This window comes from Cyprinodon variegatus, unplaced genomic scaffold (assembly GCF_000732505.1).
Source record: "Cyprinodon variegatus isolate N-32 unplaced genomic scaffold, C_variegatus-1.0 Scaffold447, whole genome shotgun sequence".
NCBI classification, from domain to species: Eukaryota; Metazoa; Chordata; class Actinopteri; order Cyprinodontiformes; family Cyprinodontidae; genus Cyprinodon; species Cyprinodon variegatus.
In genome coordinates, this window is record NW_015150900.1 from 602,090 (window position 1) to 620,571 (window position 18,482).

General features: G+C 37.7%; 1 protein-coding gene across 1 annotated transcript in view; it reads right to left on the reverse strand.

Annotated features, from left to right (window-relative positions):
- Positions 1-3,871: 3,871 nt before the first annotated feature.
- The window catches only part of skap1 (src kinase associated phosphoprotein 1), a 50,892-nt gene continuing 36,281 nt past the window's right edge, over positions 3,872-18,482 (reverse strand). Inside the window, exons 10-13 of the mRNA XM_015389077.1 lie at positions 18,086-18,133; positions 17,872-17,981; positions 4,688-4,790; positions 3,872-4,344 (exon numbers count right to left, since the gene is read on the reverse strand). Coding sequence (XP_015244563.1) covers positions 4,698-4,790; positions 17,872-17,981; positions 18,086-18,133 — 251 coding nt within the window. The 3' untranslated portion in view covers positions 3,872-4,344; positions 4,688-4,697. The remainder of the gene's footprint in view (positions 4,345-4,687; positions 4,791-17,871; positions 17,982-18,085; positions 18,134-18,482) is intronic.

Here is an 18,482-nt window from a genome sequence, read left to right on the forward strand (position 1 = left end):
CTCCAGTGTCCTGCTGGACGAGGACTCCTCCATCCCAGTCCCAAATTATTTTACAGCCTTTAGCAGGTGTTTTTTTTAATTTTATTTTCTTCCTCTCTGCAAGATGCATGTCAAACAAACCCACCCTTCATTTTCATTTTGCTTTCAATTTTTATGCTGGATTTTATTTCAGGACAGAAAAATAAAGGGAGCGGAGGTGTCAATGTTATACAGTTCACTGGCATTAATAACTATATGTTGGTCTCGCATATAATCCCAATAAAGTACATTAAAGTTTGTGACAAAAAGAGGAGGGGTATGAATACTGAAGGTCAAAAATCACCTGATTCAGAAGTAAAATAAGGGCATATTCGTCCAAGAGCAGCAGATTTAGTCATGGTTACCCGTTTTGTTGCTGTTGGCTTTAAAAATGGCTAATCAGTTTAAAAAAAAACCCAAAAAAACAGTTCTCATCTAAGATAAAATGTTTCTCATTAGTTTGATTCGCCTGATTTCTATATATATATCTTGACCACCAGAGGGCGCCAGAGATACATATTTCACAGGAAGATGCTCCTCATCTCCTCTCCATTATTGGCCATTAACCTCTTTAACACAGTAGGATGGAAAATATACTGGATGGTGAGATAAGAGCTCGTTAAAAAGATGCTGTGGGATTTTTTTCCCCCGCTGGATGTTTCTGCTGTGAGTGAAAACATTATTTTTGAAGCTCAAGCCGTTTTGTGGACTTTCAAAAGGGGGAATGTTTGAAATATTTTTCTGTATAGCAAAGAGGTTTTTTATTTCCAGCCTCATTGACAGTTTTGTTTGTCAACAATAATTCTTATTAGTTGTAAACAAAAAAGGACAAAAGGCCTGTTTTCACCAGTCACCACAACGGATGAGTTTCTAATATTTAATGCTGGACATTTAATGGCTAAATTATGTGTCTAAACAAATATAAACAGATGCATCTTTAAAAGATACCAGTTGGATTCAAACTAAAGCCTTTATTGGCACATTTATTCAACTTGGAGGAATTTCCCACATTTCAGAAATATTTTAAAAGAAAATGAATTGTGGCTCAATTATTCGTACCTCTAATCCTTGATATCGGGTAAAACATGTTTTTGAAGGATGCCAGTAAATGCATTCATCTCTCTATGTTCAAATTCAATTAAATTAATAATGCATGTTCAGTTTCTATCCAGATTCATGTTTTCCTCCAATAACAGAGGAACCTCACAATGAGAGCATTTCAAGAGGTGTCTGTGCACTTTGTCCATTGGGTGCTGTAATTTCCTCCATAATTGTTTTAGTATTTTTGTTTTGTTCTTGAAGATAAGCATTTTTCTCTGAATATGTGAGCCTTAAGTCCTACTGATGAAAATTCAGTTGAATATTTTAGTTTGCTGAATCCATTTCCACACTACTGCTTCCTATTTTTCTGATTTTTGCTGCATTTTAAAGGGACCCTGCATTGTCTACTGCTGTTTTTGTAATTAAATGTGGATCTGAAAGGGGGAATTAACCACTAAAGCGGCTGTGTCACCGTATACATTACATGTTTATTTCAATAAATAGTTTCTTCCAGCTTTTTATTGTCCATATTTTTCTCTACACATCTTCCTGAAAGATTAGTTACTGAAGTAATGCTGCCACCTAGTGGTTAAAGGTAAAATAGAGCTAAAATATGTTTTTCAGACTTGGACAACTTTGTCATTTTAAATCACTTCATTTTATATCTCTTTTAAAAGTATTTTTTTTATACAAGTCTTTACAAGCTGGAAACACTTATTTTAATCACACTTCCAAATATTTCAACCTGTGAGCCAAATAAAACAAGATATCTTCACTATATTTATGTATAAATGCAAAGCAAATAAATAGTATTTATTTTTTGAATTTACACTTATTTAATTCATAATTTTAAATCTATTTTTAATTACTTAATGGTATATTTAATATTTGAATCATGTATTAGACAAATAAATACTACATCTAGGGCTAAAACAATTCATCGAATTAATCGATTATTGAAATAATCGATTAATTCGAATTTATTGATAGTAATTGATTGTTAACTGGAGTATAGAAACTTTAAAAGATGCTTTTAGCTGACAGAGCAACCCACTTAGAGCAGCGATTATATCAAAATTGTGAGAAAAAAAAACATTTAAACGTTTTGCATTTAAGATTTAAAAAATTATTTTCCGTCTGTCAATATTCTCTATCCAAAATTCAAGTGGAAGGGTTTTAGTTTCGCCTGGTTTCATTTAGCAAAAAGTCTTCTTTGGCTATCTGATTATTAATTGATTCATTTGTAAAAAATAATCAACAGATTAATTGATTTGCAAAATAATAACAGCAACCCTAATTACACCTGCATATTTCATGAAACTTTCATTTCTTTGGACGTATAAAATGAAATATTTGGGCCCTCTATGCACCTTAGACTGCACACGGTTCAGGTGGTGGTTTCTGCTTGCACAGCGGGGAGTTCACCACTGGCTGCTTCTCCACCCTTCACCACACAATTTGTATAGGTATTCTATGTAAATTCACTGCCTTTAACCTTGGTCCTCTGGGTCCGTGGGTCTGTGGATTGTCTCCACTCTAGATTACCGGATTGACATGTTGGCCTCCTGTTTATTTGAGTAAACTGCAGCAGCAGGAATTCAACGAAAGCATGCAGGATAGCAGGTCTTAGGACCCCTGCTCTATACACATCTGTTTTTTAATTAATCTAAAATAGACACTTTTGGTAGATTGAGATTTCTAAATAATCAAACACTTGGAATTTAGAAAAAAGAAAAAAAAAAAATGCATTTTTAATTAATTGCAAACCATCAAAAAAAATTTGTTCGAACACATTTGAATATATAAAAAACGTAATCTTCAATGGAATATATGTTTGATATTTCTATCTATAGAATTGTGTTTTTATAACTGCTGTATACAGGTTATTAATTGCATGTTTTATTCCAGGTACCGTTCCTCTAGCTCAGTGTTTTTTCACCCTGGTCCTCGAGATTCACTGCCCTGCATTTCTTGGGTGTTTCCCAACTCACACACCAGCACCTTACTAGCTTTCCCTGCACATAACCTTTAAATCTAAACCAATCCCAGACTGGTTGCAGCACTGCTATCAATTGATCACATACCTGATATCAGTGGATAGCAGATTAACACGCTTTGGTGAACTGCAATCATCTGGGTGTGCTGAAGCTGAGAAACAATCCAAAACATGAGGGCAGTAGGCCTTACACTGCAATTCGATTTCGATTACCAAATCAGTTGATTATTTCATTCAATGATTTATCACTATTAATCTTTTCAGCCCTAATCCCCACATTGTTTCTTCCTTCAGGATGTTTAGGAAGGCCTTCACTCTTAGTTTATACTAATTAGGTCTATTTTGGATGAGTTATAGGTAGGAAATATTTCTTTTCTCTCCTGATCTGAGTCTCTAATGCATGTTTTCTTTTTTTTAGAAAGGTTTCATCTGAGATGCCTCATACTTTTAGCCAAGAGCTGCTTCTGTTGAGCACTTTTATTAAGACCTGAATGACTGATTGCATTTGGAAGCTGCAGCCTTTTCCTCGTTTGTTTTTTTACCTTCATAACGCAAGAAAATACTGAAACTCGTCTGAAGAAATCTTTGGTTTCTTGGTTAATGCTCTGACGAAAAATCCCTCTTCTTTCCTTTTCATTACTTAATTTGCGAAGGTCCGGCTGGATCTAAACTTCTTCACCTTCTGCACAGTTTTATCATGTAACTGTACAGGGGTGTGAATACCTGCTTGCAGCAATGTAACCCCATAAATATGATCAAAATGAAGGAAGCAAAATAAAAAAATTATAATAATAGAAAAGGTTTATTTTAAATTATGTTTTCTTCAAAAATTCCTCAGTTTTTTATTCATTATATCTTCAATCTAAGCTTTACTTATTGGAACAGTGCTGCCATCTGGTGTTCATAATTTAGTGGGAAAATAAAAACAAAAGCTAAATATTTAAATTTAATAAACAGTGGTGCTTTATTTCAGTTATTCAACATGCAAACCATTCTCTACTTAAAGAAAAGAAATAAAAACATCTTCAGCCAAGTGTAGCTCATCCTGATACCTGCTGAATGCCATCCTATGTAAACAGTCTGCATGAGTTATTTGTGGTGTTAATATATCCAAAATGAAAGTTCCAGTTTTCAAATAACCGGAGTTTGCAGACATATAAATAAGGTTTATGATGTGCAGCGGTACATTCCACCACCCAGAAACACAAAGGCTTTACATCAGACATCGAGGGAACAAACTGTGTCGTTATCAGTCAGTGCGGTTATGTGTGGATGTGTCACTGACAGCACTGTGGAGGAAATGGAAAAATAAAATAAATATTCAGTAAAACATGCATTAATAATTCATTTAAAGCTCTGCTTATCTAACTGTATCACAGAATCATTTTCTTAAATAGGACAACCGTGGCTGTAATCAGGCTTTCGTTGCACATATTTATTCACAAGCTCTGGCCATTACGGCTCTCTGATTGCCTTGTGCAGTACTTCTCCCAGCCAGCAGATGCCATAAACGGCAGGTCAACGACTGAATATACTTCAGTGGCAATCTGGATGAGTACCAGGGGGACTGTTTCTGTGTATTAGGCCACAGTAATGGTCCATAATGCTCATGATAAGAGAGTGCGTGGGTACCTGTTGGAGCTCAAAGGATGTAGGCGGGCTGCAGAAAGTCCTTGGGGACGATACCCACGGTGCCGTTCAGTTCACCAACCCACCAGCCGTGGATGTTGTACTCCTGGAGACAAAGGGAGGCAAATGATGGGATCTCTGAGGAGTTCAGGAATGAGTAAACAAAGCAAAATTCAAACAAAGGCTTTAATGCTTTTACATGATTTTAAAAGCTGTTTGCAGGATTTCAGCTGCAAATACTCCACATGTGCCAAAGGAATTTACAGGCTATGAAAACTGCATAAACTTTGTGATAAAAATAGTTTTCTCCTCTGCGTGAAGTCGGTTATAGCGAAGGACATGCAGGAGACTCGCCATCGCCTCCAACAAACAGCCGTTCACAATATCCGAATGCACACTGGGGCTCATTAGCCTCAAGGGTTTTCATTAAAAATTGGGCAAAACGGCAAACAAGGCAATCAAGACGTTGAGTGTCTAAAACAAAACGTTTTTTTTTTTTAACTGCTCAAAAGCAATCAACACAGCTGGCTTCTTTCACCAGACTAATAAAGTCAGGACGCTTTTTTCCTGGAAAGACACAAAACATACGACGGGACTTTTTAATATCTTCTGCATGAAAAACCAGAAGCAATTTGGAAAAATAGAAATTTTTAATTTTATTTTTGGAACTTTCTTTTTTTTTTTTTAAACAAAACACATTTAAAGGTGTTCTGTAAAATATGGAAATAAAATGAAATATTTACTTTGATCATAAAACATTTTTACCCAATATTTATAGAAGGAAAATGAAAATGAAAAAACATATTTTTTAAATGTAGGGGATTTTTTTTTTCAAGCTTAATATAAAAATGTAAAAAGAATGTTTTAATTTGCCTAAAACTATCAAGCTGTAAGTTCACACAATGTGAAGGCGAAAAAAGTGTTGGTAAATATTTTTTTTTCTTGTTTTCTAAGAAAAAATAGATGCATTTTAAAGATGAGTCAAAATTAGTCAATATTTCTGCTATTGATATTACTATAATATAAATACTCACTAATATAATATATCTATCTATTTAATATATTTAAGAATATCGAATCTAAAATGTGTTATTGATGACTGATCGGGGTTGTAGAAGCTGAACTCCCAGCAGAGGAGCCAACCTGCCGGCTCATCCTCTCTGTTCTCTGGCGGATTGAAACTGGCTGCTGGAGATGAAACACCGACAGGAAAACGAATCATTAGTGAACACTGGATGGTTCTGCTTCTAGTTGCAGAGGCACAAACACATCCTGACATGATAAAGCGCTCCGTGTCAGAGGTTTAGGTGATCTGCAGGACTTGACACCTCTCTGCAGCCAGAGGAATGAGGCCTGCAGCTAATGAGCGCTTCCTGGACAGCAAGGATGGATGAAACACTTCAACGGTGATAAACCACAAGAGTCTTTAAAGCACAAACAGACATAAGCAGATTGTCCGCCCGGGCCTCATCGTTTTCAGCTCTGACTTGGATGTTGGGCTAACTTGGGTTGTTCTCACAGTGTCTCTGCTCCTAACGAAGGGAAAAGGTTCGCCTGAAATGGTGTTTTTATGCTTCCCACCAGACCAGAGAGGGAAAATCCAAAAAGCTGGCCCTGGTTCCTGTTGGAAAGGAGCAGGAGAGGGGAAACAGACGGACAGGGGGAGAGGAGGAGGGAAGGCACATCAGAGTGAGGGGAGCAAAACATTTCTGCTCTCCCTTGGGGGCGTCGCAGCTCTATTCCACCGACCGTAGTGACAGAGAGTTTTATTTATCTCCGCCGCCCATCTGTGCAGCCGGTCTCAAATTCTCCCTCAGAAAGGTCTTTTGGATTATCAGCGCCGCCATTTTAATACAACTGCTGCATCGCAGAGTGGGCGCCGATGGCGGCGGGAGGCTGTCAGGCGTGCAGAGTCCATCTTCCCCGTACTTGAAATGGGTTCATCCAGAGTACACCTGCTGTAATAGGGACATTCCAGAAGCTGCGGAGAGTGAATTACCCAAATGACAGAAAACATTCTCCCTTCTCTCAACGTCCTCCTGCTGCTGCCGACTTTGGGGTTATTTGGGATCTAAAAATTAGATACCATCGACCTGAACAAGTTAGAAGTGTTAAACATAAGACGGATTGGGTTGTGTGAGTGTTTTGGGGGGGGTGAACTGGGAACTGGGTTCTGAGTGGAGCACTGGGGGGGGGGGTCCAACAGCGCCGTGTCGTGGCGGCTGCCGCGCGTCGACTTACTGACCTCCCGGTGACTCCTCCGCTGAGATAGCTGGGAGTGAGCGTGGGCGGGGCAGGCATGGAGAGTGGGTTGCTATGACAACACCTGCAGTGTACCGGCGCGATCGTTTATTTACCACTCAGGGGGCTGGCTAATGGCGGCATTCCTGATAGGCCCATCGCTCACGGTGCGCGAGCAGAGGACAGACTGACAGCTCCTCCAGCCGGCAGTGGGGAGAAGGTGAGTCGAGGTTGGTGAAGGAAGACAAGCAAGGCAGGTGTCACGCCACCATTATGCAGCAAAACAAAACACTCCTGTAAAACCTTCCTGATAGTCCACCTTTTTTATAAAAAAGGAAAGAAAAAAAACAGCAGTCCTCTCTTTTTCTTATTTTTTTTCACTCAAACACCCACCCTGGTAAAACTCACACCCACTCATATGTAATCCCAAATGCATACAAACTAGGGAGAGCGCTAATAAGCCTGACACATGAGGCATCTCTGCTCGGCCACCAGCTGACTGAGGCAGGCCTTGGGCGTGATGGAGCGCAGGAAGTCTCTCATTGCCCTGCCGCTGAACCCGCCGCCTGCTTGTTACAATCTCTCCCTCCTTCCACATTTCCAGCCCCCTCCATCTTTTCCTCCCGTTCCATCTCTCTCGCTCGCTTGCTCTTTTCCCATCTCTCCTGCAGCAGGCATTCTGCCTGCATCCTCTCCTGCTTGTTTTTAGTCTCCTCTCCTCTATCCTCTCTGCACAGACTCACCAGATGCACTGCAGGTCTCTGCAGGAAGCCCTTTACCTATCACCCATCACACTTCCTAGCAAACCAGGAACAAACTCAATAATTCCTAGAGGGGATTTGGAGTCCGTGCTCCAACCAAAAAATATTAATACCTCTAGAACCTTTTTTTTCTCATTTTGTGCAGTTTCACCCACAAGGTTCAACATGCAGTATGTTTACTACTATTTGATATGATGAGCAAGTAAGTAGAGCATTATAAAATCCAGCTGCTCATTGAAGCGGCATCAAACAAACCAAGGAACAAACTGAAATTCAGTTTTTAAATCAAATTTGGTTATAAAACAATATTTCAAGCACTGAGATGTTTTTAAGTCATCATCTGAAAACAGAGAGAGATGAAACAGCTACCAAGCTATAGCTCTGCATAGTTAACATGGATGGGCAAGGAGAGAATTTCACCCTAAAATGCCAAATGTATCGTATTTGATACATACGGTTTCTGAAATGTTTTGCGTCTGACACCTTTTGCACAATTTAATGGTAAAAACTTTGCTCAAAATCCTATTGTACACAATCAGATATACCTGAAACACCCAGTAGAAGACTACACAAAAAATAATCTTGACTTATCGCATAGTAATAAATTATTAATATCAAAAATTTATTTCTTCTTTTTTACATATTTTGCTAAAAGGGCAAATAAGGACTTTTTTGGACAAACCAAAAAAAAAGTAATTTTCTGTTTTGTTTTATTCTTGGATCGGGCTTTAAAGGGTTAAGGGAAGCATGGCAGGAGAATCGGTCGACAGGTCAGCTATAACTCATGCTTTCCATAAATCTGATCTGTCTGAAAGAGAAGGAGTTCGAATGAGAAAAATAAACTAAAACTACAGCATGAAACATAAAAAAAAAACACGAGTGGTGGAAAACCAAGACTATCTATGCCATGAAGCATGGTGGTGGCAGCATCATGCTGTGGAGCCTTGGTCCCAGTTTAAGCCAATAAGAAACCTATTGAGGATCTTTAAGTAATTCAGATTAGGAGTGTCCTAAAACAAATTATTAATTTTCAATACGATACCGATATTGCAGCTTTAATAAAATGAACCAATACCGATACCACATTATTTTGCACAGTAAAATAAAAATAAATGACTTGATCTAGAGATATTACTAAAGAAGTGAACAACAGACCCATACAGGATTAACGGATGAGTTAAACTTTAATCAGAGGAGCGTGTCTATCAGCACGCCAATATCAGACATTCTAGATGCTGGCTAAAAGAATTTAATAATAGTTTTTTGGCATTATTAGTATCGGATATCAGACCAATATCTGATACCAATATTGGATAGGAAGAATCCTTTTTCAGATGATAGGGACATATCCCAAAATACTATAATTGCATTAAAAAGTGAATCTGCAATTTATTCAACCAATGAGGAGCTGAATAAAAATGCATGGTAGAATTCTGATTTTTCTGAGAAAAATGTTTGAAACCCATGCAAACTTTTTCTTTCTCATTTTTACATTAAAATTTAAAATAGGTTGTAAAAAGGAAAAAAAAAGAAACTGAAGTTGAGTAAATATATTTGAAAAGCAACAAAAAAAAGAGATAAGCACCAAGTACAGACGTAGTGAAAGGAGTAAAAAATACTTGTGTCTAAGGAACAACCCAGACAACAAAAGAAAGCTAGAGAGAAGAGAGAGAACACAAAGGTGGTCTAAACCACTGCTTTCCTAAAACTATGTCAATACAGAGTTATTGAAAAATAAAATGCAGATTAAAAAAGTGCATAGCCAGAGATGAGAATGGCTACTTGGTGTCCGTTTTTCCAAGTGGGCTTTTAATTAAATCAGCGAATTGGTTCCAAATTGGAAACATGACAGAGCGCGAGAACGTTTGAAAATATCTCAGGGACGAGGAGATTTAATAAAAAGAAAGCCTACTTGCTCCGTTCTAACGCACGCCTGGGATTACAGATCGCTTCCTAACTTAATAGCAATTTAAAGTGGATTTGTGTATGCCACTGAGTGTCTGTAATGATGGCTGTTTATGCCGCCCCTCATTTATAATAATTAAGCGGAATGGATTGGGGGGTGGGCTGCTCGGACGCGGTTCTGGGCGATTGGCTTTGGGCTGAATAATGACCTACTGTAGTTGACCGGGGGATGACCGCTGCCTCTTGCATGACCCCGGACCCCAGACTCGCCCCCTGCTACTTTGGGTGGTAAATAGGATGTCTTGCCTGTCTATAGTGACTCGGTGTCTATGGCCACAAAAGCAGCTTGGGGTCTTTAAATTGCTGTGTGACAGAGTTCACGCTAAAGAAAAGAGGAACCCCTCCTCCTTCCACACTTATCTCTGTTGCTTGACTTTTCCATCCAATTGTTGGACCATGTTTCCTTTTTTTTAAATCAGATTTCTAAATGTTGATATGAGATTGCTTTGCTTATAAAAAATAGAGGAACTCCTTTAAAGGAGAACATGTAGCAAAAAGAGTATTTTTTAATAAAATAGTAGTTATCAGAACTTAAATATTCAGAGGGCTTTAAATCATTCCAGGCCTGCTTGATTCCACCACAAGGTGTCAGTGGTATCCATGTTCTCCTTGACCCAATCCAGCAGCAACTTTGTGCCAAATGAGAGATGAAGGCTCTACCTTAGGAGCTCACGTCGGATTGGCTGAGCCCGCTGACTTGCTCTCTTTCTCCTGATTCTGGTTGGGAGGAGGAAAAAGGAGAGAAGGAAGCGAGGAGGGAGGACAAGCGAGGGTGGCAGCAACGCCTGCCAGAGTTTTAAGGACCCTGGACTAGGTTTGTACCATAAATCTCTTCCCACTCCATCCTGCCGTTCCCCATCAGTGCCTGTGGGAATACAGGAATGTGACAGCTGACCTGTAGAGCTCGAGTCTTTTGATTAGGGATACATAAATTAGACGGCAAGAATGCAGGACGTCCCTCCTGGTTCAGTGTGGAGTACGTCGGACACGTAAGAGGTGAAAGAAAATTAGAGAGAAAAGGTGAACTGCAAGCAAATCAAGCTAATACAGGCCAGGAATAGAGTGGGAGAATATGGCACATCTTTCTATATAGTAAAAATGACATTGCTGATTTCTCTTCATCTTTTGTAAAAAAAACCTGCTTCTGAAAACAAAACAAAAAAAACATTCAAATGGAAAAAAATCGGTGGAATACGACACAGTAGTTCCCAAATTAAGAGGTGCACTCCCTAGGGGGGGCACGGTGTAACAGAAATGAACAAATAAATGACCAACTTTTATACTTTGCTTTGAAATTATTGATAGTAATGTTGAATTTTGTTAAACAGTAAGATAAAAAGTAAAAAATAATATAATAATAATATGTAATTAACTGCGGTTAACTGTTATTTGGTCAACTGTTGGAAAAGATGGGGCTGGAAATTAATCAATGGGGTGTGAAAACTTTTTTTGTAAACCAAAGAGAGACCCAGCAAGAAAAGTCTGGGAACCACTGTCCTTAGCTTCCTTTTTTTCTGTCTTTCAATGACAGAAAACTGTTGTAAAGAGTTTAAAGTTCAGTTTACAATCTCTGATAAATTTATTTAATCTCCAATGGCTCTCTGACTTCAAGTGTTTTAATTGGACTGAGAAAAACATTTCTGTCTGTAAAGGATATCGAACTGCAGAGGGCCGCCCCTTTCACATACCCTGCTGATCATCTGGCTGAAAGCAAAAATTCTCAACTTTTCCTCATGTAGGATTAAAATCAATATACAGCTGTTTGAAGATTTTTTAATTGTGAGGTCAGGAAACCATTAGGTTTGCACACAAAGCTATGGTTTGGTTAGAATCTCATTGCAGTTCTTACTTGCACTGCAAAAAAATATATTTTTGTCTTGATAACACACTTCAGCTCACCTTGAACTTTATCTACTAGTTACAGGCTTTTCAAGAGTAATGTAATTTAAGCAGCTAATTATTTCAAACAACACATTTAATATAGAGTTTTAAGAAGCATTTTAGTACAATTCTCAAAAGTAAGAAGAAATGAATTAGATTTAAGAATATTTAATTTCATTTTTAAGCGAACTTTGCAGTATAAATAAGAGCCTGGTTCAGTTTAAATTACATTTTTAGTTCATTTGTTTGTGGGTTTCTTTGAATCACTTAAAAAACAAAAATACTAGTATAACAACAGATAAAGATTAAAAACACATTCCAGATATGAATTAACTGAAACATAAATTAGGATATTTGTCCTTTAAACCAGAGGTTCCAGAATGGCCCATTGTCCTCCTCATCGAGCCACAACTAAAGTCTTTCCTGAACCCAGATAGCTCCAGGCTAAACACCCTTAGATATGCATCTGTTAGCACATTTACAGTCATTTCAAGACAAAACGCTGCACACAAACATTTAGAGGCTGCGCCTGATTATGTCTGTAGAAAGGAATCTCATAAAGTCTGACAGAGAAAAAAGCTTTACGTTAAAGAATGATCTCATACCCACTCCTCGTATGCTCGGAGGAATAAACTTTAAATTTAAGTTTTGAATGTTGTTGGAAAGTCACAAGAAAAATGATTTCTATAATCTAAGCATACAGCATATGAAATAGTGAAAGTGCCCAGGGTGATGGAAGTGACTCCTGATCAGCCTGAAGATTTTGTCTCAAGATTAAAATAAAAGTTTTGGGTCAGTTAGGTTAATCAAGATTATTTCTTTTTGCTCAAAGCCAGAATAATGAGAGAATAACTTTTTATTGCTTTCATCAAATTCAGAAAATGTATGTCTATGTCTTTAAAAGTTTTGAAGTAGCCCAGATGGGGATGATGATGTCGTGGTTTAGTAATCCTTTGATAGAATGAGTCATAATATTCAAGACCCACCAGGAGATGCATTTTAAGGCCATGCCTCAAACACGTTGCTGCTGCATCTGACACCATAAGAAACTCAATAAAAATCATTGAATATATAAAGAATTAAAAGGAAACTAATTGCAATGGCTTTAATTTCCAGAGGCCCGTATGAGCCATCTTTTAAAAAAGAGTGGAGTACCGATCAACTGTCCGGCCGATCCATCAGCCCCGATTTTGATCAATAATACTTAATACTGCTAAGCTAATATTTTCTACAGCTCATATCTTCCTCAGCAAAGCTCTAAAAGTCAACTGTTTTTTAAACTTTTCATTTATATCTGAGAGCAATTCCTCAGATGCAGTTATTGTTTTACAGATATTGTTTGATGCATTTCTATAAAATAAGGCCAAGGAATATTTGTAGGTTTCTTCCTGTTAAAAGGGAGTTTTTCCTCACCACTGTCGCTACAAGCATGCTGAGTGTGAGGGATTGCCTTCGAAACAATGAGTCGATGCAATCAACTGGTTTTCCTTAGATGGAAAACTTTGAATCAGTTTGACTAGATGATCTGGTGAACTGTAACTTTGTAAAGTGCCTTGAGATGACATGTTGTGAATTTGCGAAATTGGATGAAGTGAATTTAACATTTAAGGTGTATAGTGACCTTATAACCCTTGACCCTGATCTATGTTCAAGATCTGAATGTGTTTTAATATGAAATATGGTAATTAAACACAAAGCAATAGCAGAACGCACACCTCTGACCGACTGAAGCTAATCAGAGGTTGTTTTTAGGAAATATGTTTCCTGCTTCGATTAAATAAAAGACATGATCACTGTTACATTTGGAGAAGGAGGGAGCTTATAAACCTGAGAAGACTGTTTCCACTGTTAGGTAAAGTGATGGAAGTATTATGCTGGGTGTGTTTAGATCCTGAACAGAAATTTTAGTCTTCCAAATGGACTGTAATGGTGATCATGGTGGCACATAAAGAATCGGCTTGAATACAGAAGTCATTAGCTTTGTTTCCAATAAAAACGTGTGCAAAACTATGTTTCACAAAATGCTAATTGCAATTGAAGTATTTCCATATATAGAAATACAACTAAAATTGCACATCAATACGTTTGTTTACATGAAAACTCCTGAATGCAACAGATGTAAACACATGAGATATAACCATAACGTATTTCATTCACGATTCTAGTGCTCATCGTCATGAACTAAATGTAATAACTAGTCTCCTTATAAATCCAAATATGCAGCACTATCATCTTCCAACTACCTCAATGTTCTTCTTTCTCTTTTAACAGGGCAGTAAGGTAAGGCTGCAGATTACATAAGTCGTGTGATTTTGCAAAATTTAAGATTTTGAATTTAAAAAACACCTCAGCCACGCTTACATTTTTTTTTCTAAAGATAATGTGAGTTTTTTCAAAACTGCAGTGTTTAATTTTAGCAAATTTATTTTTATAATAACTTGTGCAATTTGATGTTAATTAAAACACAGATACTGTCTTATTATTAATGCAAACAGACATGTCATTTTTTAAAAGGAAAATAATTGATCCTATAAGTTTTGATCTTACATTGGGAAATTATAGTTACAACTAGGGCTGTAGTCAAATGTATTATTTATTTAAATAATTTATTATTTATTAAAAGACAATCAAATTATCTGTTAATAAAGATGAAATATTTTGAAAAATCTGGATTTTTTTTTCCACCAATGCGCCTATGAACTTGGACTCTCATAGCTTTGGGATGAAATCAGTTAATTGTCTTTTGTTCTTAAATGAATATGTATAACTAATAAACTATCTGACTGTGAAATACCATTATCTGCTAACATTTAGTTTGAAATATTCTTATTGTTTGTCGGGAAAATTTTTCAAACAAGCATTTCCACAGCTTGAATTTTGTGGGCCTTTATATTAAGGTCACCTCCTAATGGTACAATTGAAATAAAAGCTTGTTTTTAAAAAATTCTGTGTGTTTTTTGCCGTTTTTGTAATGAAACATTTTGGGGGTAATCAATTCACCGGATTTGGTAGGAAAAAAATTAGAAATTAGCCTTAATTAATGAATTTATTAATCTTGGTGAAATCCGTTTTCCAAGTAAAAGTCACCTGTTCTCATATAATAGACATCAACTTTTCTTTAATGTTATTTTTTTTAGCATTTTATCTAAGACTTAATGTTGTTTAACATCTAATATTTCACCTTTTTGCTTCTGAGGGTTGTTTTATATTTCAAAGGGTATTCTCTAAGGATTCTCGTTAATAATTTTTAAGAGTGTTTTAAATTTCTATCCCCAGAAAGTTTAATTATCGTCTCACAATGACAAAAAAGATTATTGATCTTTTTTTTTGATCATCATAGGAACTTTTGACGTTTTAACTGCCGAAGACCTGAGATTGTTTAGCCAAACTTACTGAATTTTAAGCATAAATAATCAATCCACCCTTGTAAATTATATGATTATTTTATTTTTTATTTTCTGGGAATCTTTTCATTACTCATGGTTTAATATTGCTAAATTGTCCAGTCTTCATTGCAGGTTAACAGCATGTCCAAAAAAACTGCTTCCACCAAGAAAAATGTTAGCTTAAAAAAGCAAAATGCATCAGGAAAAAAAAAAAAGATGTATTTCACTGTGTGTTGCTAACTCATGCATCAACAGGCTCAACATCCCCATCAAGGTCTGCAGACATCACTGAAAGATTCACGCTCCGAGATTAATTCCCTCGAACTAATGGGATTCATATGAGTTGTGAGCCTCCTAATTTATTTACTTTGTCAGCAACGCGCAAATATGCGTATGCAGCAACAAAGAGGAGAAAAAAAACAGAAATACAGTAAACATGCCCCCCCCACAGAAACACTTTACAGTAAGCGAGGGATCAATAATGATGGATGAGGGCCTTTTATACAATCGGCATGTCCTCCTCAGTTCACAGCCACATGACACCCCGCCTGTGGCTACCCCATTCTGCACTTCAGCAGTCAATCACATGCTAGCTTTAAAAATAACAGTTTGTTAGCACCATTGATTTAGCACTTAGAGCGTGTCCTTATTACCCTGTAATTATGGTCAGTGTTGACATAACAGCAGAGACAAGCAGGCCTCCCACCCTCCAATACAATTTATGGGCTCTGGTTTTATTACCGCCATTTCATGTGTCTGGGTTCCCCCGGTTAAGCGGCAGGCTTGAGTTCTAGCCAAGGGCCCCGTATTTCACTCACCGAGGTCAGGGATCCCAGGAATCCCTCCCTTGTAAAACTGAAACAACAGCGAGGGTCTGCGTGTGGATCCAGGGAAGCCCTCCCTGAGGCCTCATTAAAATAAACGGCTGATCACAGGCAATAATCCAAATAATACAATTCATGAGGGCAATGTGACGCTATTAGGACGCAGAACGGGACACGGGTTGAGTCGTGTTCTCTAGGAAAGCCAGGCATTGGAAAGATCTCATCTAAATAATTTACAACCGCACTTTAAATCTATTAGAAGACAGTGAGAGTGCTGTAGCTTGTAACCGTGTTATGACTTTATCTTCCAGCTCCGCAAAACAAGAGTAATCTCTGTCATTAAGATGAGGAGATAAACAAGCAAGTTGAACGCCGTAGTTTTCTTTTAAGCTCTTTGGTGAAGCTGTGATAAGATCTACACGCTGAAATATAATCCAGGGAGCAGAGCTCAGCCTCTGTGCTGCAAAGCCAGCTCCCCTTATGTTACCTTCAAGTATTCCTGCTTTTAACATTGTGTGAAAAATGAACATGGCTACTGTGACATTTCCCCCCCACCACCCACCAAATCACCCGGTACACACAGATGGAGAAGACTGGATTCTCATCATTCAGAGGAGCTGCCTAGAGAAATGCTTCAGAAAAGTGTTCACACCCCTTTGAACTTTCTTCGATTTTCTCAGGTTACAGCCACTCACTAAAATGTTTGCTATCAGGGATTTTTTTCACAATAAATCCACGCAAAGTTAGCCGTATGTAAAGGGGAAGAAAAAAAAAAGAGCACTAGATAAAAAAAAAAAAGAAAAAGCATTTGTGTGAAACCTGTTAGAGGCTGCTACTGGGGTGAAGTAAAGGGAAAAAAACTAAACATACACCCAGAGGTACAACAGATGGCTCAGATCAAAGCATGTTCATGAGTTATATGGAGAGAAATCCTGGAGAAATTTAACTAGAAATCTCTGATAAGATGTGAAAATTGCTGTTTAAAGACTCCTAAGTTTGATCTGAATGGGAAATGTCTGTAGATATAGAAAGCTAATAGAGGTCTACCCCAAAATAGAGATTTTTTTTAGAGATTCTGCTGTCCAGGTTGACCCTTGACCCTGATTTAGTGCCACCTTAAACCACTTTAAATTATCCTATTAAAGTATAGGGTGTTGAATACAAAAAAAGTCCATTATTTATGTTCTCCCTTCACTCCACAGTTTGATGATCTTTCTGTTGGATAATCATATAAAATCCAACAGGAAAAAACTGAAATTGTAAAATTTAATATATCAAAAAGGGAAAAGCTTTGAATGGTAAAATTACTTTTTGCAGGACAAAATTAAAGTCTTCTACATGAGAGTTTTGGTTTATCTTTATTAACCAGAAATGTAAAACATTCCTTCTGTTATTGTACTTAAAATGATTAAAGGTCTATTTACATAACTATAAATAAGCTTCTTTCTTTATTTTGCCTCACCTTTTCATACAGTTTTGCCTAAGCAGAGACCACAGTGATTCAATTTGAAATCGACCAATCGCAACAGTCTGGGAACAGGTCCCACTCCGCAGTAGAGCAGAAGTGCCCAAATTACAAGCCATTGATTTCCAGTAGGATGTCTTTGCACTGGTAGCTACTCTGCATGTAGCTGTGAGACGACCATAAAACACAAGGAAACAGATTGAGAGAAAAGAGCTGAGATGCAGGATGGCATTCACCTGCAGTTTACATCAAACAGAAAGGAAGGGCCTCGCATGGCTGCCTGCTCAATTAACCCCTCGGATAGAGGCGCCGTAATGAACAACAGCACCATTACGCAGCATCCGAATGGCACTGCACCCCGGCGGCCCGGGAATAGACAATGCAGCTGTCGGTGCTTCTGTGCTGCAGCTATCGCTAACGGAGGGAATTTAGATGTTGGGGATATCAGCATGTTCACGAGGCGATCACCAGAGTTGATGTTGTTTAAACTCTTAAATAATTACACGTTTTTACACAACCCATTTGGGATCGCTGATCAACATGTTAGAGAGAGCACAGAGAAATGTATTTTTATTAGAAAGAAAACGTAGCTACCACCGAACCAGCAAGAAACGCCAGAAATCAGACAGAGGTTCAAATAATCTCTTGGTCTGTTTTTCCCCACCTTGCTAATGATGTAGATGAGATCTCCTCTCCTAAATTCCAGCTCGTCCACCTCGTCGGCCGGGCAGTCCCACAAACCCTGGTAGTAGTTGGAATATTCTGATGAGGAGGCTGAAAGGGAAATAGAGTGCGCAAATTCACTAAAATGAAACCAGGGCTGACATCTGTAATCAATTAGCAAATCTAAATAAATAAACTTTCAAAGAGGTTCAGACCTGGCTCGTTGTCCTTCTCTGCAGCCTCAACCCCCGCCAATTCTTCATCTAAACATACAGAATAAATCAATCACAATGGAGCCGAAAGAGAGAAACTTGTCTCGGCCAGGAAAGGTCCGAGGAATGAATCTGTGTTTATTCTGTGTTTCATTTAGTGAACTGATTGGACCAGTTCATCTAATGCCAATAAAATAGGAGTATTACACTGCTACTAATGATGGCGTAACTATTCAGCAATTAATCTACTAACTCCCTTTTACGCAAAAACATATTTATAGTAAATTATTACTAGAAGAAAAATAAGGCAATATTTGTCTCATGTATCTTTCAAATAGGACCATGAGTGATGGATAAAACCAAGGCTCAAATATAAACAACAATAATTGGTATATTATAC